The following is a 22,589-nucleotide window of genomic DNA, read 5'->3' as shown; positions in this document are numbered from 1 at the left end:
ATTCACCTAAGAAAGCCATAAAGTCTACAAACTTTCTTTCAACTTCGAGCTTCTTGCATGGCTTCTACTGGGGCGAAAAAACCCTCTTCTTCTTCCTTCCCCATCCAACTGCAACGCAACTATGATGTCTTCTTGAGTTTCAATGGCAGCGATACCCGCACCAACTTTACAAGCCATCTTTTAGCCGCTTTAGAGCGACACGGTTTTCATACGTTCAAAGATGACACAAAGCTCAATAGAGGAGAGGATATCGGTTATGAGCTTTTGAAAGCAATTGAGGATTCAAGAATTTCACTTGTCGTTCTCTCGAGAAATTATGCCACGTCAGAGTGGTGCCTTGACGAACTTGTGAAGATCATGGAGTGCAGGAATACCTTACAACACATTGTTTTTCCTATCTTCCATGGCGTTGAGCCATCAGACGTGAAAGCGCAAAAGGGGAGTCTTGCAGAAGCATTTGCCAAACACGCAGAGCTTTTTAAAGATCAAATCAATCCGGGTGGCAAGGTTGAGAAATGGAAGGAAGCGCTTACTCAGGTTGCCAACTTATCAGGCTGGCACTTGCCAAAGGTGAACAATGGGTACGTATTTTCCTCAACCCTTCTAATATGTTCATGAAAATAACCTAAAGTGGCACCAGAAAATAGTATCATTTTGTTGGGTGTGCAACTACAATTCTACCAACAGACTACAGTACTGACAGTTTTAATGGAGTCATCTATGCTAGCTACTCTTGAAAATTGGTCAACGCTGTCAAATTTCATGCTAGCTATTATACCGCATCAGTGAATTTGCATAAAAGTTGTCGGAACATTTTCAAAATATATTTAAGAAAATTTAAAATGTGATTATTGGTGAATGATTTTTAATCTAAAAGGTGTGTCTATTCAAGTTAGATGAATAGACGTGATTATTAGATTTAAATGCAAAAGTCGTGTCCAATCAGCGGGTTATATGAATATATGGACCATTTGATTTAAATGTCATGAATGTTCCTAATGGTCACAAATAATGATATCATACAGCACCAATGAATTTGCATAAAAGTTGTCGGAACATTTTCAAAACATATTTACGAAAATTTAAAATATGATTATTGGTGAATGATTTTTAATCTAAAATGTTAGAATTATGGCTCATATGTTAAGTATGAAAAGATACTAAGAAATTTTAGAAAGAAGATCAGATGCTGAAGCGGAGCGAAGCGGAGTACGGTATCGTATAAGGGTATTTTGTGAAATACAGACCAAATACCAGGTTAGGATTAGAATAGAGTCGGTATCAATACTCTATGTTGTAAACCCTATTCACTACTATGATAATAAAGAACAGCAGCTGCTCTCGCTCCCGTGGACGTACCCGATTTCGGTGAATCGCGTATATCTCTGTGTTGTTTTCGTTACTGTTTATACTCGTAATTCGTGCATGTGTGTGTGACGATCCTAACATAAAAGGTGTGTCTATTCAAGTTAGATGAATAGATGTGATTATTAGATTTAAATGTAAAAGTCTTGCCCATTTGGGTTATATGAATATATGGACCACTTGATTTAAATGTCGTGAATGTTCCTGATGGTCACAATTAATGATATAAATAATTAGGTGTGAGTACTATTGGTAGGGAGAAGTTTTTGGGTACCGGGGGTACCACGTCTTTCGGGTGATATGGTACCTAAATCGTCCGTCGTATTTTTGAACAGTCTAAATGTATTGCTCAGACACCACGTGGTACTCTTCCCGTTCCCAAAACTTCTCATTGGTAAGGTGGTCACAATCCCATGCGGCCATGCCTATCTAAATGCTAGGGTTCCAATTTAGGGGTGTCAAAATAGTGGGTCTGGGTCAATTTAGGTGAATTATAAATTGGTTGGGTCTTTAATGAGTATTTGACACATTTACAACCCAGTTAGCTATAATCCCAATTATACATACTCGAACCGGTCCATTTATTTAAAACCAAATCCGACCCGTTTATTAACCCAATTACATATATATTTTAAACTTTAAACTGACTAAAATATCCATGTATATTAAAAACACTGTATGGTCATACCATTTTCACCATTCTCGTGACCAACAAATTTAAAAAAAAAAAAAAAAGCATCACCTCCCAAAAATTCAATTGTCGCTTATATTTGAGTGTCCCCTCTGTTTTCTTACCTTCCATTCCAAGTTCCAAACATAGCAAATCGTCCGCAGTTATTTCCGCTTAACCAAAAAAATACGTCCACAGTAAAATTTTAAAAAAAAGAGAGAGAAAGCAAATGGTCACTTGTCCCCTGTTTCGAATGGCTTACTCCAGCTGCAGGCTGCAGCTAGCCAAATCTGATTCAGTTTCGAATGCCATAATCCCGTTTCACTCCAATCTTTCCTTTTGCTGCTTCAAAACTCTGATTTGCGTCCATTCGTATCAGAATGGTGCAGTATTAGGAGCAACCCAAGTTTCCACAAAAGTTTTGGTCATTTAGGGTTTCGGGTTCTTCACCAGCAAATTCAAAAATTAACATAGCATCTTGTTTCTGGTCAATGCAAAAAAGATACGGATTTGATGATGAAACCTTCAGATGATAACTCCAAGTTAAGAATTCCACACGTTCTGACTGTTGCTGGTTCTGATTCCGGAGCTGGTACTGGAATTCAAGCCGATCTCAAGGCTTGAATTAGCAAACAAAACTTTCTCTTATCACAATCCCATTTCCAGGGTATTCGACGAGAGAGAGAGTAGATCGACGCTATTCGACAGCCGACACAGGTGTGTTTCTGTGGTGGGTTCTCTTTTAACTTGTTGGGTCATTTACGTAAGACCCAATTAAGGAGTCCAGATCCCCTGTCCGCCCTCAATGCGGGCAGGGGCCTATCCCACCCCTCGGAGCCGTTGATCTCGCAAATCAACGACTGAGATGTACCGAGATCAATGGCTCGGTACATCTCAGTCGTTGATTTGCAAGATCAATGACTCCGAGAGGTGGGACAGGCCCCTGTCCGGATTGGGCTCAGACAGGGTATCCTTGGTGCCAATTAAGACCCCAAGCAATGGTTGGGCCTATTTATTAGTACTAATAAATGGGGATCCTTGGGATCAGATGTGTTTGACTCATTCTGACCGAACTACTAATAAATGGGTTGGGTTGGGCCTATTTATTAGTGGGTGTGTTTGGACTTAATAATGGGTTTTGGTCCAATTTGCTACCTGGGTTCCATCAAATAATCATTTTATTGGCGGACTCGCAAAATCTTGTTAGTGCATGATGCAGTTAGACAACCGTCCTTGTGACTGTGTTTCGTTAGTATCTTTGAGACGACTTCGCGGTTACCCCGAGGCATAATTGGTTGGGCAAATATGGTCTTGAGGACAATGTCTTTGATGTGCTTTGAAGCAACCATTTTTATCCTCTTCTGCCAGTTATACAGTACTTGCACCAACAATGGTTTCGTTTGTGTGATGGCTTAGAAGATGTTCGTGGAAAACCTTATTTTGCACTTTGAAGAAGCCAAAAGAAATAAATTATAATTAAGAGTAAGCCTTCGACATAGTTCAACCTTTTCATATGCATGCCGCTAATCATAGAAAGATGTTGAAAATCTTACATTTGTTCTATTATCTACGTTTGTAGATCAGAGTCACATTATGTTAGCATGACTCGGTATGTACTTATGGCTCTTCTAAATCTGCTAAAGGCTAAATTTGTTTTTCCTCTTATATTCTATGCGCAATTCACAGAGATGAAGCAAAGTTAATTCAGAAAATCGTTGAAGAGGTTGGAAATAGATTAGACATTGCACATCTAAATGTTACAGACCACCAAGTTGGACTAGAGTCTCGTCTGCAAAAGCTCAATCTTCTTTTGAGCATGGAATCAAGTAATGTGTGCATTGTTGGGATATGGGGGATTGGTGGAATTGGTAAGACTACAATAGCTATGAAACAGTATAATCTCATTCGACATATGTTTGAAGGAAGCAGTTTTCTTGCAAATGTCAGAGACACTTCAAAGCAACCGAATGGTCTGGCTGCCTTACAAGAGCAACTTCTTTTAGATATATGCAGAAATGGAACCCATAAAGTAAGAAATTGTTATCAAGGAATCGAGGTTATAAAACGAAGAGCTTTCTGTCAAAAGGTTCTTCTTGTCCTTGATGATGTGGATAATGTCCAGCAATTGAAAGCATTAGCGATTGACCGAGATTCCTTCGTTTCTGGAAGTAGGATTATCATAACAACAAGAGATGTGTCTTTACTAAATTTGCTTAAAGTGGATGAGATATATGCAGCAAAGGAGTTAAATAGGAGTGAATCTCTGGAACTCTTATGTTGGCATGCCTTTAAGGAAGACCATCCCAAAGACAACTATTTGGACCTTTCAGATCAAGTCGTGGCCTATGCTGGAGGGCTTCCATTAGCTCTTGAAGTTTTGGGTTCCTTTTTGTATGGCAAGAGCATACCTGAATGGAAAAGTGCAATATCAAAATTGAAAAAAATCCCTCCTGTTGATATTCAAGCGAAACTCAAGATAAGTTTTGATTCGCTCAGTGATGAAGTTAAGGAGTTGTTCCTAGATATGGCATGTTTTTTTGCTAGAACAAATGGTGTATCTACAATCAAAATACTTGAAGGCTGTAATTTTTTCACAACGATTGGAATTCGGGTTCTGGCCGATCGGTGTCTCATAAAATATGGGCCCTGTAATGAGCTTCTGATGCATGATTTGCTTAGAGACATGGGCAGAGAAATTGTTCGACAAGAATCTGTTAAGGAGCCAGGGAGGCGTAGCAGATTGTGGTATAAAGAGGATGCCCTTGAAGTGTTGAGAGATGGAACGGTGAGGTCCATATTCCTGAAATTTTAATTCATATTTTCTGTTTATTTACTTCCAGAATTCCAAATGCGTATGCACATTCTTAGTTCTCACAGTTAGTATTGATAGACATAATCATAACTTCGTTCTTATTTTGTTCCCTCATGGTGCAATGGATTTTTGTATTAGGGAACTGAAGCGGTTGAAGGTCTCTTCCTAAACTTTGCTGAGCCGAGTGACATCCAAGTGGATCCAAGGGCCTTTGAAAAGATGAAAAGACTATGGCTACTTCACCTCAATTACGTTAACCTGAGTGGAGGTTATGAACATATCTCCAAAAGGTTACTATGGCTATGCTGGAATGGATTCCCGTTGAAATGCGTCCCATCAAAATTGTATATGGAGAATTTGGTTACTCTTGACTTGAGTCATAGTCGCCTAAAACAAGTATGGAAGGGAACCAAGGTACAACATTCTTCTTCTCTCTCTTTCAACGCCCCTCAGATTGTATATGATGTTAAAATTAGCGCTGCTAGAATCCCTGACTTCTCTAAACTCAACCAATTAATACAAACCCTTAGACTTAATGCACTCCGGCCCATCATGCCCTTCTCCATTATTTTTCTCACTCAGAACACTACTAGCATTGTATTTTACGTGAAAATGAATGGTTCTTGTTTTCTTTTGTACAGATCTTGGTTAAACTGAAATTCCTCTACCTCAGTCATTGCTATTACCTAACCAGAACCCCCAACTTCTCTGGACTCAACAATCTTGAGAAACTGTTGCTTAATGATTGCATAAGGTTGGTTGAGGTTGACGATTCTATTAGATTTCTCCAAAAACTTCTTGTTCTAGATATGAAGAACTGTAAAAAACTTTGGAAGCTTCCTTCAAGCATTTGTATGTTAAAAACTCTCGAAAATCTTGATCTCTCTGGCTGCTCCATGCTTGGAAAATTTTCTGGAATCAAGCTATCTAAATCACTGTCCCCATACCTTTCATCTTGGATTTTCAGAACAAAGAGAGTGGATTCTATTGGTTTGTCACTTTCCCATGTACTTCGCTTAAGTTGCTTAAAAGAATTGAGGATGGAAAACTGCAATCTGTCATGTCTACCAAATGAAGTCGGGAATTTGATCTCATTGGAGACTTTGGATCTTGGCCAAAACAATTTGCGTACCTTACCAGATAATATCTGTAACCTTACTTGCTTGAAGAAGTTGTATTTGTCAAATTGTGATGTGTCGCATCTGCCTAGCAAAATTGGGAGGCTGGTTGCATTAGAGGCTTTGATTCTTGAAGGAAACAGTTTACTTACTTTACCGGATAGTCTCTGCAACCTTACTCGCTTAAAGAATTTGAATTTGTCAGACTGTGATGTCTCGTATCTGCCCAGCGAAATTGGGCAGTTGATCTCATTGCAAAAGTTGAATCTTGGAGGAAACAATTTATGTACCTTGCCGGATAGTATATGTAACCTTGCTTGCTTGGAGGTGTTGTCTTTGCCACATTGTAATCTGTCACATCTGCCCGATGGAATTGGAATGTTGAGCTCGTTAAAGTGGTTTGATCTTAAAAGTAACAATATTAGCTTCTTACCAAATAGTTTCAGTGACCTTGCTAGCTTGGAAATACTCTACTTGAATAATTGTCGAAGGCTCCAATCACTTCCAGAGCTTCCAATACGTTTACACTTTATGGATGCATGCTACTGCACATTACTAGAAAGCATACCCATTGAATTCAACTGGCAAGCTGGACCATACATGTCCCTTCTGGGATGCGATATGTTAGATGAGAACAATTTTGCAAATAAGGTGCTCTCTCTCTCTCTCTCTCTCTCTCTCTCTCTCTCTCTCTCTCTTATAACAAAAATATGAAAAGAACCATAGGGTATAAAGTATATTGCATCAATGTAAGTGCTAATATCCCATTTGTTGTCTTTGTATTGTCAATGCAATATCAGCTTTGTGAAGTTTTTAATTTCAAATCTTGTCAAGAAAAATAAATTTAATTTGTACTCATCTACTGCATGTTCTGTAAGAACAGGAATGGTCTGCACGGCAGAGAATGAGTATTCTTTATCAGCCTGGGGATGAGGTTCCCAATTGGTTCCAATACCAGTATAGAGGGTCAAAATTTTCTCTTGTGGTACCACCTCTGGAAACTCGGGGAATAATGGGCTGGATCTTATGCATAGTTTTCAGGACTCACGAAAAACCCGGTCAGAGGTCTTGTATGTATATTTTCAGTAAAAAAACTGAAGGTTTACGAAATGAAAACAAGCACAAAACTGGGGTAACGTATCAAGATGAAGATCGGATGAAACTCCTCTATTTCCCATCAAATCTCACGGGAATCCATTTGTATGGCGGGGATGAATTAGAGATTGAGATAAGTTCACTTGACCCGGAGAAGACAGTGCCATGGTTGACAGTGAAGAAGTGTGGGATTAAACTCGTTTATGAGGACGAGGAACACATTATTGGTTGTAATTTCTCCTCTCTTGGAGACCGATTTTGAAATTCCAGAGAAAATGTTTTTGCAAGTCTTTGTTTTGGCTTATGGTGTCAAAGATTATTTAATTCGAGGAAGAGATTTTTGGCAAGTTCCAGCATCAGTACTTCCTATCTTTTGACTGTACAAACCTAATGTTAAGAAGTTCATATAGTCACTTTTGTGCCCATTATTTCTATATTTTGGCCGGTATCCTGGGCTGTTGCTTTTGGGTTTCCTGCTACCTTTAAATTTTCGTCTTCCCTGGAGATGAACAGAGTGTAGGAAAATCGATCCGGAAAAACATTAAACGATTTTACTAATTTCTAGAAATTACTACTTGAACAGAAATCACATGAAACAAAATTACAGAATATGAAACGTAAACATAAACTGTAAGTAAAAGAACAAGAATATGCAAACCGAGACCCGTTTTATACAACGGAGCCCTTAAGACAAGTTCGCCGCCACACTGATGTTGGAGGTTGTGTCGGTATTTGTCTCCCAAGGTTGACTCGGTTACCACTCAACCGTCGGAGCATCGCCGTAGACTACCCGTTGAACGAACTTGTATTTGTACTGTCTTTCTCTCTCGAAGAACAAGTATTGCAAAAGTAGAAGAGAACTCTGGATTTCAGTGTGTTGAAATCAAAGGCAGAGGTCCCCTTTATAGCTGAAGGAGGAGCCTCTGCCATGAATGCTACAATGAAGGAGAATATTCATGGAGGAGCCTATACGTTCAATATGGGGTATTGAATTCTACAAATTCAATTCTGGAGATTAAAAACCGATATTCATTAATCCAGAATTGAAGTGGGTAATTATTTTGGTAATCAACTAGCTTTGACCAGGTCAGCCGCGCACAGCTGTTGGTCCGAATGCCAAACGGGTCCAACCCGTATCCAAAGCCCGCAAACCGATGGGTTCTAAAAAGATTAGAGAAGGCCCAAAGCCCACCAGCCAATCCCAAGCTCGGTCCAGTCTTCTCTTAAGTCAGCACTTTAAACGTGACTCAATCGATAAATTTTCTCTATTCTCCTATATCTCTAACTAAAATATTATTTCAAAATCTTATTATTTTTTGTGGTTGCCTCCATTTATTTATGTTTACAGAAATTCTAACGATTATTTCCAACATGATCCACATTAAACTAAGGTTTGGATGAGCTGTTCCAAAAGAAAGATATACGACATCTCCGAGATCCAAAGCAAGCAAAGAGCTTAATTGAAAAATCTGACGAGCTAGTAATTCATGAGACTACCCTTCAAATCAGTCTAATTGATCTCCGACACTGTAAGAAACTAACATTGCAATTTGATACCTATAGTCCTATTGTTTACGACTTTCTCCAGGAAAAGGTGAAACAATTCTAAACTTGTGAGTTGTAATCCTCCAAAATATAGAGCTGTGAGGAAACATAGACTACTATCGCTCTACCTTCTCTACTTCCTTCGCTTTCAGATATACATCGAATTTACACAAAAAAGTATTGCTCCAAAAAGTTTGATCAAGTTTCAAAGTTGATGATGGACCATTCAACTCTCGCGCTGATAGACTCGGAGTCTAATACCCATGGCAAAGACCCAAAACAAGTAACAATACAAGAAAGAATGCCATCGCAAAAAGTAGATCTTTGCCCTTTCTCCATTTTGAGTATTGTAGGTTCAGCTTCCTTTCGTTCTCTCCTTCCGTAGTCATTGAGTTCGATGAAAAAGGTAAGAACTTTATAAATTCCACAATCAAATCTCGCCGATCATGAAATAGAATGCAAGCCTGCAGCATTTTAGTTAAGAGTGATTGGAAAAAAAAAAAAAGAAAAGCAAATAAGTAAACAATAAATGAAGTAAAAAAACAAGTGTACGTCTGAATCTCTGAAGAACTTATTTATGCTTCTTTCAGTTGTGTATGTGTTGGCGATTTATGGAAATACTTACATGCATCCATTTTGTGTTCTTAGAGAAAGAAATTTTATGGTATTCTCCAAAAACATGTTTTCTGTTTGAATTTCCATGGGCATGTGTGTCGTCTTTTCCTTGCTTTAGGTCCACTCCCTTTAATTAGTTACCCTCGGGTCAATATAAAGGTAGATTTTTTCCATCTATTCCTTAACCTCACCTTTTCCTTTCCAGGGGAAATGCAACCCACAAACAAAGGAATCAAGGGTCTCAAACCTTATTCCAAGATGAAATCTGTGTGGCGCGAAATCAAAAAGGACTGGTTATTGACCTGTAAGATTAGGCTTGGTAGTCCTATCTACCATACTAAGGGGTGTGTGGGTTAAACAACAGATTATCATGGCCGATAGCAACCATTCTTTTCGTCCCTCTCGTTAACCAATGTAAACTTTTGACTCCACACTTTACTACCACCAAAGATATCAGAACAAATCATGGCCGATAGCAACCATTCTTTTCGACCCTCTCGTTAACCAATGTGAACTTTTGACTCCACACTTTACTACCACCAAAGATATCAGAACAAAAAGAGGGGAAAAATCCATGTTCCTATACCGGGGAAAACTAGTATCAATCACCAAACTATGAGATATATTCTCCTCCTGTTGCATGCTTTGATTTAAGCTAAAGTTAAGTGTAGCAGAAAAAAAAAATTTAAAATTACCTTCAGAAAAATACTAAGAGTTTCTAAATAGGCATTATGTAAGGCAAGTCAGTAATTGAGTAAAACCACATAAGATTTCAACAAATGTAACTTTTTCCAACAATTTTTTTAATAGAATCAGGATCTTAGATTATAATTCACTGGATATCTGGACCCTTAGTTTATAATTCACTGTACGTGCAGACCGTCAATCAACTATATATAAATATAAAGCCTACCGCCATAATTTTTCTTAACCTTCATACGTCAAGTCAATAGTGCTATCGAACTATATATGAAATAGTTGGCATTCATTACCATATACGTTGCAAGGAATCCTCATGAAACAGAGGATCAGTGCAAAAGCTTTAATCACTTCTTAAAGGGCCATTCTAGATAGTAGATACACGCAGAAAGGCTTAGAAGTGAGAAGGGTACTGGAACAATTTCCAACACATCAAGAGGTCCGCCCTGGGCCTTCCCTAGGACGAATAACTAACAATCTTAACCACCGCATGCCATACAAATGATACAACAATCTGAACCAGTAACAGTTTGAAGTAAAACTGAAAATAATTGATCGATAAACAAACTACCTCTTTATATGCCTCCAGAACATTCTTATCTTTTCTCATTCTGTTCATAAGGTCTAGAAAGGACTTGTAGCGCCTTCCATCGTGCCCGTATGCTGCCTGCAAAATGCAATATTCTAAATTACAACAGAATATTACGAACAGAAGTACAGAACACTTTTTGTTTTTTTTTTGGGTTTTGTTATTGCTCCTAATGGTGTACCTTGACTTTGTTAACAAATACAATTTCATCATTCTGGCCTTGCATGGGGATCTCATATCCAGCCGGTAAAAAGGTGTTGAAGCCTGCAACAAGTTCTGGGTGCTCTTTGAATAAATCTCTAACTCTTAACTGAAATGCCTGGACATTAGTTCTGCACAACAAAGGTTGGTGCATTACCAAATTGAATCATTATAGAGATCATGTACTGATGGCATCAGATGTATATCAGAAGTTTGGAAGACGCCAAGTCATATCAACTCTAACATAAGAGATTCGCGATTAAACTTTGTGTGGAGATTACTGACTAGTAATTTCACTCCTACAATGAAGGATAATCTTGCCCTTAGGTCTTGTTTAAGAAACCAAACTCACACATATAGCTATAGCTTATTTAAAATAGCACAAGGCAATTGCACAAACAAGGAGACATCTCAATTCTTTGAAGTATGACTAAGAAGATCAAAGCAACTATTTGGTAACAAAAGTCAAATGAAATGCAACATTAGTTAAAGAAAAGGAACATTTCACGCAAGCATCAGATACACCTAATTATGTCCTTGCGCTTCCCATTTTAACCATTTACCCCTGACCCACAAACATGGAACATGAGTTAAAGAAAAGGACAGTGGTTTTCATCTGATGCATTTCCTGATCTGAAACAGGCAGTAGCTCCACAACTCCAGTATCTCAACTTTATCTTCATAGGAGGCCAATTTCCTGAGCTGAAATACACAGTGACTCCATAACTCCAGTACCCCATTAATATTTCAGATTGACAACTCATTATTAGGACCGATAAAAATTAGTGGTAGATAGGATTTGTTTAAAAAGATTAATACATTGTTGGACGGTGGGATTCGACACATACAAGCAAAAGAAGTAAAGAACAGACTTCTACAAATTAGGAGTAAGAGAATAAAGAGTCATAACACAATACAAGGCCCTAAAACCAGCTGACTGTCGGTTGTTAATACTTGCTCATTATCAACTTTACTCTTTATTAGATGATAAAAAAAATTTAAAAAAAAAGCTTTACTCTTTGTTAGTCCAAGGAGTAGGGCACCTACAACAGTCCTGGGGAAAATAACTAGTTAAAAATAGCTTTCTCTGTATTCAGCTAGCTGCTTTTTCTATGGTCTCCAGCAAACTCTCTATTTTTTTTCTGTTGTATTAAAATACGTTTTATATACATTAATCCTAACTATAGATAAAAAGAATGAAGAAGGGGTAAAAATTAGTACTAGCGAGTTTGGTATTCTAGGATTGGTGGAAAAGCTAGACAAATTAGTGGATCTCCAATTCTGATGAGTTTGGCTTCTACCTAATTCCTTTACATAGAGATAGAGAGAGGAGGAAGCACTCAAGAAGGGCTATTTTGCTCGAGAGAGAGAAAGTGATTACGAAATCAAAATATTTATTTGAGAATTAAATGGGGGATGGAGCTTCATGCTCTGGTGTCCTCTGGTACAAAGAAGAAGAAGAGTACTGTGTCATGTGTGTAATAGTATTGAAATAATGAATGGTGGGTCTACAGTGCCTTGCCAGATCTAGAGAGGTTCGGTAGCACAAATCAAATTGTTGAGCCATGTGTCAAGCCTGTTATGGTCTTTTTTGTGGAAACTTTATATCCATCTCAAAGCCAATTGGCAATGAATGGAGAGGTTCCAGATGTTATTAAGTGATCACCCATTCCACTCCCAAGCAATGTGGGATTCTATTTCCTTAACATCCCCCCTCACGTGCAGCCGCATTTGAGGTCTGTCACGTGTGGCCACTTTTGGATCCTATCATCGTGCAGCCTTTTCGCTGGTCTGTCATCGCGGGGTGTGGATTGTGAATTTTTAAAATGTGGGGTGGAACAGACCCCGCTCTGATACCATGTGAAAACTTTATATCCATCTCAAAGCCAATTGGCAATGAATGGAGAGGTTCCAGATGTTATTAAGTGATCACTCATTCCACTCCCAAGCAATGTGGGATTCTATTTCCTTAACATTTTTTGGGCTTATCACTAGGTAAAATAGCTAAATATCAAGTTTGAAGACCCTTCTGCACATGCTCTAAATGTTGTGGTGTTCATCAGCATATTAACTTGTTTTACTCTAACTAAGAGCCATCTGCCATAGACTTTTTACCCAAGACCAATGAAACTAATGTCTCATGTTTGATTGGTTGGGATAAGAGTGAGGGAATATGTAATTTCTTGGATGAGTTATCCGACCTGACTAACAACAAGGGCATTGTACCACATCCCAAGGTATTGTGTACCCATATTTTTAGGTAGTAATTGTCAAATGGTTATATTCAAACAATGCAGGCCATGGGGTCCTCATTCAAACCAAACAAGGAAAATCGGACCATTAAAGTGTCTTCTTCATTCTTACTAAGCACGTTTGAGTCGTCCTATCGTGTCATATTTCCCCTTCACATTTCTGTTTCACTTCTACAAATATCTACTCAACGAGAAAAGCTTCAAGACAACACTATAGGGGCTTGCCTGTTTCTTTAGGAAATATTGACATGTAAAGTAATTACTGCAATGTATAAACCTTCACTTCAATCAGGTGCTGCCTTTGGTCCTTCCTTTTTCTTCACAGCTCATGTATGCGCCAATGGATCGATTAATCCCGGGACCAATCCCAACGTCCATTTGCAGGGGGGCCCGTGTCCTTCCTATGCTGGTTCTTGTTATTCTTCTTTTTCTTTTCTTTTTGAGTAGAACAATTCTTCTTTGCTTTATTTTGTTTATAAAAGAAACCTTTATATGTGTTTCAAAACTAGATAAATTAAGGGTCTGCTTTCCCTGGGTGTCAAAAAAAGTGGCCTATTATCGGTTTCTTTGAACTCTTCTTGCTCAAGCAAATACACAACAACTTGGCAAGATGCCAAGGAGGATTGGAAACCCCGACAATGGCATCAATTAGTTTCAGATCTGGATACCATACGATGCATAACACATAACCTAATGTTAATATTTTATTTTTTAATTTTTTTGAACTACCACATTTTAAAACATAACACACAACCCTACTATTTTTTTGATAACCAAGTGTCCGAGCCAGCTTACATGCACCCGACTAATTGGGGGCACTAGCAGAGATTCCACTTGAAGCCGGAGCAAATATTCTGTATGAACTGACCCCATATGAGTTGGTAGCACCTGAGAGGTTTCGAATTTTAGACCTTTGGTTTCGAATCTTAGACCTTAGGAGAGCGCAAACCCCTAAATCTCGGGCCTTGACCCACTAGGCCAACCCTTGGGGTAACCCTAATGTTAGTATTTTAGTTTGGCTGGTTCAATAGAACAATTCAAGAACTTACAATCATAGAGAAATTCACAACCCACAGATCTCATAAAACCCAAATGTAAAACAATGTACACGGAGTCAACAAGATGTTCGGTTCTTGAAGATGAGTTTAAATTCTAATCCACCTTAGGTGAAACCCATAGTTTTCCACCACCCCTAGTTGAGTGAACAACATACCTCTTATTCTTGAATTCTTTCATCAGATAGAGAAACTCGACATATTCCTTGGAGTCGTCCCCAAATGCAAGTCTCACAGATCGGACAAATTGGAGGGCTTCGCCCATTCCTCGATTTGGTTTATCCACTTCCTGGTATGAAATTGTCGAATCATCTCTGCACACCCACAAAAACAAGACAACAGAAAACTAATTGAATTTGATACCCATATGTGTTTTTAATAAGTCAATATCAAAATTGGTTTAGGGAAGACGACGAGAATCAAGGGTAAAAGAGAGAATGACTCACGATTGAGCATCGGATGGCTCAGGAGCTTCTTCTTGGGGTATATCCATTGGACTGGTATCAAAGCTACGGGAGCAGAGAGAGAGAGAGAGAGAGAGAGAGAGAGAGAGGCGGGAATTGCTTGAGTTTTGTTTTCAAATGGTTGTGTGTCAATTCCTTCAAAATTTCCTACATCCCTCCATTTTTGGAGGAAAAAATCAATTTCAATCCATTCTCCAAAAAGTGTTTTGAGATTAAGGTTCGTTTGTTTCAAAGTAACATATTTTTCAATGTGTAAAATGATTTTGCAGAAAACAAAAGTTCTTTTTCAAATAATAGATATATGTAACGGGTATATATATTTGAGTGAATTAGGAGGGACTATTTCATGTAACGGGTATATATCCCCTTGTCACATAATACACCGTTACACAAGAGACTTTCACTTGGATTACCTCTAGATTATAGAACGCCCATTGCTAAAAGACAAGTAAGATTGGTCTCGCGACCAAGATATTTGGTGAAGTCTTCCACAATTTCCTTGGAGTACTTCAAGAATTTTTAAAAGACACATTACATTAGATTCCCAACCTCATCGTCACTTCTTTTTCAGATAGTAGATATATGTTTTTGTATTTGTTTTATCAGATAAATAAATATCTTTTTTTTTTGTATTTTGTATTTATTTCGTTTATCTTACATTTTCATAATAGTAGATATATGTTATCCCCGTGGATTAGTGGACACAAAGGAAAAAACGCTACCATGCGTCGAATATAGGACAGTGAAAAAAATTAAACTAGTATCTTTTTCATCAACTAGAGTTGTGTTCGTCCGGCCAATACAAAGGGCGCGCAAAAATACAAATGTACTGTAATTCTTTTTTTCGTGCATTGAACGGGCACAAACGCTAGAAGAAAAAAAAAGGAAACAAATGAACTTTTTATGCTAAAACTGCCAGATAATTAAAGCCATATCTATCCCTTTTCTTCTAATCACACCACATTTCCGGCTTAGTAGGAACGTAATGAGCAAACAAGGACCCTTTCAAAAGCACATGGTTCTGCGTATACCACTAATTGATGTGGTGGTCATGATTTGTTAATTTGATGCTTTGGCCATTCTTGGAAAATAAGCCAACCCCTTTGCCCCATACAAGTACCAAAACTTCTCTCTATAGAATTTACTAGCTTCAATTGTGAAAAAAAATTTGCAACCCCAAATTCAAGAATGGCCCAGATCCAAAACCAAGGCTTTGATTCATCCATGCCACAAGAAAAATGGATGGGAGATGTCGTTCTCTACCAATTTCATGGCTTTTGGTTCTCTCCCTTGCTCCTCCAAGGAACCCAAGAACTACTAAACCAATTCAAACCGCTTTCTGGCGATGTCATCTTAGCCTCTTTTCCCAAAACCGGCACTACATGGCTCAAATCTCTCCTTTACTCCATTATCAACCGTTCTTCGATAGATCAATTGGCAGGAAACCATCCCCATGAACTTGTGCCACAACTTGAGTTACAAGTTTATGGACCACGTGCGGTTTCTGCGCCTCCTCATTTCCCCTCTCCTTGCAGTACTTCACCCTCCAATAGGATCTTCGGCACCCATCTACCATACCAAATCTTCGGTAAAACTGCAATCTCATCAGATTGTCGAATTGTTTACGTTGCGAGAAATCCCAAGGACACTCTTGTGTCCTATTGGCACATGGTCAACACAATGGAAATGGCCAAAAGAGACCCATGGCCACTAGAGGAAGCTGTGGACAAGTTTTGTGAAGGGTTTTTTCCTTTTGGACCCTATTATGAACATGTGTTGGGGTACCGAAAAGAGAGCATTGAAAGACCTAAGAAATTCTTTTTTGTTACTTACGAGGAACTGAAGAGTGATACAAAGACTCAAGTAAAGAAATTGGCCGAGTTCTTGGGGTGTCCCTTTGATAACGAAGGGCAATTGGAGGAAGTGGTGAGGAGTTGTAGCATCGAAACTCTGAGAAATCATGAGGTGAACAAGTCAAGCGATTTATCCAAATTCATTCCTATGCCACTTAATTCCTTCTTCAGAAAAGGGCAGGTTGGAGATCACAAGAATTACCTAAACAAGGACATGATTGAGCGGATTGACGGAATTACTAGCGATAAATTTCACGGCTTAATCTTCAAGCACGAGGCAGATTGTGTTAAAAAGTAAGGTTTCTTCCTGATTCTCCCAACTTCCCAACACCATGCATTCGTTGGAGGTGCATTTGGTAATAAAACCTTTATGCTACGGTTTGATTCGTGATTAATTTAGTCTCATTCGGCGATTCATTTGATAATAAACCTTTCGGCTACCACACTGAACCACACGCTAAGGGAGGGCAACAAGGTGGCGGACAAGCTTGCAAATTTGGGAGTTAAGCAGGAAGAAAAAATGGCGTCTCACATTTCTCCACCGGATGATATAATCTCCCTTCTATAGGCGGATATGAGAAGAGTGACTTTTGAGAGAGTGTAATCTGTTTTAATTTTTCAGTTTACCAAAAAAAAAAAAAAAACCTTTCGGCTACAATTAGATTGTTTGGTAACCTTCTGATATCAAACACTCTTGCTTAACACACTTGCCTGTGTTATCTATATATGGTCCTTGTATTTTCTATACATCTTCGTATTCGAGCTGGTTTGTATTCTTCAAGTCTTCTTTTATTTTGTATAAAATTATCTTTGCCTTGTATACGTGTGCCTCTATACCGAACTTCACGAGTGCTCTAGAGTCCTAGCCTTTGAACCCAGAGAAGGCGGCACCACATTCACACTCGTATAGGTAGACTTTGAGAGTGCCCCGGTCACTACAACACTCCAAAACCTAACAAAACCGTTGGAAGCCAATTAAAACCTAAGTAGCTTAACCTCCATGTTTTGCATTACAGGTACCAAGTATTTTAGTAATTTTACCATGGGATGGATAAACCGGAAAATGCTCGCTGGAGTGCCATTACAAATTGCGCGGCTCATAGGTCTAAAAACAACCGATACAATAAAGTACTCCAAAATATAGAGCTGAGAGGAAACACATACTATTATATATCAGTCTACGTCCTATTTCCTTTGCTGTAAAAACACTCTTCAAATGTACACACACACAAAAAAAAAAAAAAAAGATATTGGTGCTAAAAGTTTGATCAAGTTTCAAAGTTGATGACGGCCATAGGTGGACCATTTGATCCCCAGACAGAGAAATTCGAAAGCCTAACCCCCATTCCAAAAGCCAAGGCAAGCGACAATACAAGAAAGAATGCCATCAAGCAAAGTACTAGAACTTTGCCCTTCCTCCATTTTATGCATCATTCTTATCTGCTTCCGGTAAAAACTTCGTAAATCCCACAATCAAATCTCGCCGATCATGATGGAAGAGGTCGCAAACCTGCAGCATATAAGTTACAGATTGATTGACAAAAAAAAAAAAAAGAACAGAAAAGCATATAAGTAAAAAGTAATTAATTGAAAGAAAAACGAGTGTCCGAATCTCTGAAAGAATTTATATTGGTTTCTTTCCTGTGCATGTGATGGTACTTTAAGGAAATACTTGCAGAAAGACATATTATGGTGGTGACTCTTCGAAAACATGCTCTGTTTACAATTTTGCACAGACATATGACTCTATTCCTTTCTTAAGGTCCGATCAATTAAATTTGTTATCTTCGGCTCGGGATCAACATAAAGTTAGATTGTCTCAGTCTATTCCTTAGGCTCACTATCTTTCCTTTCTAGTTGAAATGCATACGAACAAATGAAGGAATCAAAGGTCTCAAACCTTATTCGAAGTTGAAATCTGTGTGACGCCAAAACAAAACGGAAAGTTTGTCGTCCTATAAGATCAGGCTCGTTAGCCTATCTACTATAATATGGGGTGTGGACAAAACTGCTGATAATCATGGCCAATAGAAGCCATTCTCTTCCTCTCATTAAGGGCATAGGAGTACGTCCCTCATGCTAACTCATCTGAAATTTTAACTCCAAACTTTACTTTACCGAAGATATCAGAACAAAAAGAAGGGGGGAAACCCATGTTTATGGCAAAACTACTATCCATCATAAACTATAGGAGATTCTTCTCCCGACGTTGCACGCTTGAATGGATGGATTTGTTCTTCCCTGTTAGAATGCAGGGACGAAGCTATACAGCTTCGATAGAGGGGGCACAAGTTCAGTGGAGCAGGAAAAACATTTAAGATAACCTTCAGAAAGATAATAACAATTTCTTAAATAGGCATTATGAATTACATAATCAGTCAGTAAATCCAAGTATGATCGTTAACACTTATCTAACCTTTTCCTCTAACCTTTTAACAGAATTTGTATCTTAGTTTATAATGCACTGGTTGTCTGGACCCTTAGTTTGTAATTCACCGTGTTAGGACCGGAGGGATACCATGCACACAACTCACACACTGATTTCAGAGGAAAAACTCCATTTATACTCACACAATATATACAAACTTTAAAAAAACCGCTCTGGGGAGAGCCACAACCGGCTCCCCCTCTCAGGACCTCACCCTCTCAAGCCTCACATCTCTCAGCTACAACTCACACCTCACCTCACCTCTCCTCTCTCTCTCTGATCCGTACATAAATACACAAAGAAAGCAACCTGCCTCTAAGGCAATATGAGTGAAACGGTTGAGTAGTTGCCGACACCTTTGGGGAGTAAACCTCTATGGTTGGCTCATCAACCCACTTGGGAGGACAGGAAAACCCAACACACCGGACCTCTAGACCATAATTTTGAAGCATTAAGTGATCAATACAATCTAGATGAATGCAAAGCCAGCCTCCATGATTTTTCTGGCTCTTAGAAAGTCAAAGTGCTTTCATACGTCAACTCGGTAGAATTGATGCCATATACATTGCAAGAAATACGCCTGGAATAGCGGTCAGTAGATAAGCTTCTTAAAAGGCCTTTATTTTTGGTAAGCCCATTTCCTAAATACATGCAGAAATGATTATGATGTAAGAAGGATACTAGAACAGTTTTCAGAACCTCGAGGGGTGGCATGACCGTCCTTGGCCTTCCCTAGGATGAATAAGTAACAATCTGAACCACCGCATGCCATTCAATGAACTGAATCGGAGACAATTTGAATTAACTGAAGATCATTGATAGATAAACAACGTACCTCTGTATATGCCTCCACAAAATTCTTATCTATGTTCACTCTGTTTATTACGTCCCCAAAGGACTTGTAGCGTCCTTCATCATGACTGTATGCTCCATGCAATTGCAACATTCTGAATTACATCAGAAGATTAGGAGCAGAACACCTCTCTTTTTTTTGTTATTGCTCCTAACGATGTACCTTTACTTTGAATGTTACTGCATCCTCAAAATCATCTTCTTTTACATTTAAGTATTCGTTCTGGTCTTTCACGAAGATCTCATATCCAACAGGCAAAAAGGTGTTGAAGCCTGCAACAAGTTCTGGGTGCTCCTCGAATATATCTCTGATTCTTAATTGAATAAGCATGATATTAGTTCTGCACAAATTAAAATGGTTCATGCGTTACCAACTGGAATCACTATAGCGATCATGCACTCATGTCATCAGACATAAATCATATCAGAAGTTTTGAAGAAGCCAAGTGATATCAACTATATCAGCAAAAGTTTAAATTTATGATTTGTGTAGAGATTATTGACTAGTACTCCGTTATTTAAATCCTACGATGCAGGATAACCTCAAACCTGATTATGTTCTTACGCGTCCCATTTTCACCATTAATTCTTGGCACCACAAACATGAAACATGAGTTGAAGAAAAGAACAATGGTTTTCATCCGAGGCATTTCCTGATCTGAAACAGGCAGTTAACTCCGCAACTCCAGTATCTCAACATAAATTCAACCGAGGCTATTATCCTCAGCTGAAATAGACAGTAACTCCATAACCCCAGTATCTCAACATAATTTATACCATCTGAAACATTAGTAATTATAACTCAAACACGGTCCAGATTGACCAAATCACTAGCAGGATTAGTAAATAGGATTTGTATAAAACTAATTAACATATATCAAGTAGGGATTTGGTTAAAGCGTCTCCAAACAATAACCAATTCCACGTATGCAAACAGAATGATAAAGAACGCGCACTTTTTTGAGTAAGAGAGTAAGAGTTACAGCACCAGACCAGGCCTTGAAAACCAGATACTCTCAGTTTTTACTTGCATGATATCAACTTCACTCTTTATTGCTCTAACATCGTGGTGTTTGTCAGCATAGTTATATATTTTTACCCTAAAGAGCCATAGTATCTTTACCCAAGACGTATGATACCAATGTCATGTTTGATTGGAGGATAAGTTATCCTACCAGACTAATGACGAGGTAATTGTAAATACTACATCCCAAGGTATTGAGTACCCCATGTTTCATGGTATAATCGTCCAATGGTTATATTCAAACACCGGAAATGCAGGCCATGGGATCCTCAGCGTCACTTGGAAGTTGGCATCAACGATGGCTTATATTTTCCAACCAAACAACGGAAAATGAGACCATTCTAAAGTATCTTCTTCATTCTCATTTGGCATTGAGTGTTGATATTTATTTATTTACTTCATCCACGAGTCGTCTTATCATGTGAGATTTCCCCTTACATTTTTTGTTACAAATATCCCAATGAGAAAAGCTTCATCATGGTATTGTAGGGGCTGACCTGTTTCTTTATGAAATTTTGGTATCTACAGTACTTACGGAAACGTATAAACCTTCACTGCAATCAGGTTCTCCCTCGGATCAACTAATCTTGGACCTCCAAACGTCCACTAGTGAGTAGCGAGGAAGCCGCGTGCCCATCCTATGCTTCTTCTTGTTCTTTTTTTTTTCTTCTTTGTTTTGCAGGAAAACAGATCTTCTTTTTTATTTTATTCATGACAGAAAGTTCAGATGGAATTATCAAAATTTGGTAAATTTAGAGTTTGCTTTCCCACGGTTTTCACAAGTGGCTACTATCGGTTTCTTTGAACTCTTTTGTTGAGGCAAGAAACAACCAATTGGCAAGAAGGATTGGAACCCAACAATGGCCTTATTTACAACAATGACATATAACGCATGTGATTGGTCTATATTCGCCAGATATCGTCAAGGCATTACCCTAAATTCAATTTATTTTTTATTTTTTTTTAGTGAAGAGTGTCCCGATGAAATGGACTAATCTCTGCAGCTCTGTCCATGCGCTTGTGTGAGGTGAGGTGGCCTGAAGGATAAATCGATGTAGAGGGGCCAACGGCCCTGCAACCTTGGGTGGTAAGGCCCGCCGAGGCAAGTCGATTAACCATTGCGACAAGGGTTTAGTATTTTAGTTTAATTGATTCAAAAGAACAATTCAAGAACGGGGTGCATACATAAAAAATTTCAGCAATCACCAATACCAATCCTACTTAAAATCACGACCCGCAAATCTCATACTACAACCCAATATAAATCGATGTACACTGAGAACAAATTGATCGATTCTTGATCGATATCAAAATAGAATGAGCAACAGACCTTCTATTCTTGAGACCGTTCATCAGGCGTAAGAACTGAAGGTATTCCTCAGATTGGTCCCCATATGCAACTCTAACAGATTGGTGATACTCGGGGGCTACATTCATTGTTGGGCCGTTGATTGGTTGAATCACTTCCTCGTATGAAATTGTTGAATGACTCGAGTTTGTAATAATTTAAAGCAGTTGTTTGAATTCCCTTTACTATACAGATAGACTTGAAGAATGAACTTTTTCATATATTCAACTTACGTTATCTTGGATTGTAAGACCTGAGGCCATGGAACATGTTATAACTAATGGGATTGTAAGTACTTCATTTTTGTATTGTTGGACTTTTTGGAAACCTATATTGTCATATATTATAAAATGTACAGGTTTTGCCATTGGTTATGATATTTTTTTTGAAAGCTCTCAAACCAACACTACCTTTCAACATTTTTATAAAATCTCATCTCAATTCTCATATGGGTGCGATTTGAGAAGGTCGTGTAATATTTGGATTGGAACCTGCGCTATTGATCTTAGCCTTTATAATTTCTTTTGGTGGCTTATCCTTGTTACACATGTGCTCGGGACGTGAGATTTCGAGGCGTGACATTGTATGTCTCGGGGCTTTTACT

The 22,589-nt window shown here is 38.5% G+C and overlaps 4 protein-coding genes across 4 annotated transcripts; 2 read left to right on the top strand and 2 right to left on the bottom strand.

Moving 5' to 3' along the window:
* The first annotated feature begins 2 nt into the window (after positions 1 to 2).
* On the top strand, positions 3 to 7,489 carry LOC131298129 (disease resistance protein RUN1-like). Its single transcript, XM_058323436.1, has 5 exons — positions 3 to 581; positions 3,722 to 4,820; positions 4,986 to 5,261; positions 5,489 to 6,616; positions 6,849 to 7,489. Exons 1-5 carry the CDS (start codon positions 58 to 60, stop codon positions 7,320 to 7,322), a joined length of 3,501 nt encoding a protein of 1,166 aa, XP_058179419.1. The 5' UTR covers positions 3 to 57; the 3' UTR covers positions 7,323 to 7,489.
* A 1,005-nt stretch (positions 7,490 to 8,494) lies between these two features.
* On the bottom strand, positions 8,495 to 14,720 carry LOC131336376 (paired amphipathic helix protein Sin3-like 5). The gene is made up of 5 exons (XM_058372175.1): positions 14,463 to 14,720; positions 14,175 to 14,330; positions 10,690 to 10,840; positions 10,491 to 10,586; positions 8,495 to 9,069 (listed from the first exon to the last, which is right to left on the bottom strand). Exons 1-5 carry the CDS (start codon positions 14,507 to 14,509, stop codon positions 8,860 to 8,862), a joined length of 660 nt encoding a protein of 219 aa, XP_058228158.1. The 5' UTR covers positions 14,510 to 14,720; the 3' UTR covers positions 8,495 to 8,859.
* Positions 14,721 to 15,528: 808 nt separating this feature from the next.
* LOC131336455 (cytosolic sulfotransferase 10-like) lies at positions 15,529 to 17,047 on the top strand. Its single transcript, XM_058372309.1, has one exon. It carries the CDS (start codon positions 15,669 to 15,671, stop codon positions 16,629 to 16,631), a length of 963 nt encoding a protein of 320 aa, XP_058228292.1. The 5' UTR covers positions 15,529 to 15,668; the 3' UTR covers positions 16,632 to 17,047.
* Positions 17,048 to 19,168: 2,121 nt separating this feature from the next.
* Positions 19,169 to 22,125, bottom strand: LOC131298049 (paired amphipathic helix protein Sin3-like 1). The gene is made up of 2 exons (XM_058323323.1): positions 21,968 to 22,125; positions 19,169 to 19,954 (listed from the first exon to the last, which is right to left on the bottom strand). The coding sequence occupies exons 1-2, from the start codon at positions 22,072 to 22,074 to the stop codon at positions 19,765 to 19,767; spliced, it is 297 nt and encodes a 98-aa protein (XP_058179306.1). The 5' UTR covers positions 22,075 to 22,125; the 3' UTR covers positions 19,169 to 19,764.
* Between the last annotated feature and the right edge of the window lie 464 nt (positions 22,126 to 22,589).

The sequence above is a fragment of the Rhododendron vialii genome, chromosome 8a (assembly GCF_030253575.1).
Source record: "Rhododendron vialii isolate Sample 1 chromosome 8a, ASM3025357v1".
Classification (NCBI taxonomy): domain Eukaryota; kingdom Viridiplantae; phylum Streptophyta; class Magnoliopsida; order Ericales; family Ericaceae; genus Rhododendron; species Rhododendron vialii.
The sequence above is the reverse complement of the archived record's forward strand: the minus strand, read 5'-3'. Positions and strand labels throughout refer to the sequence as shown.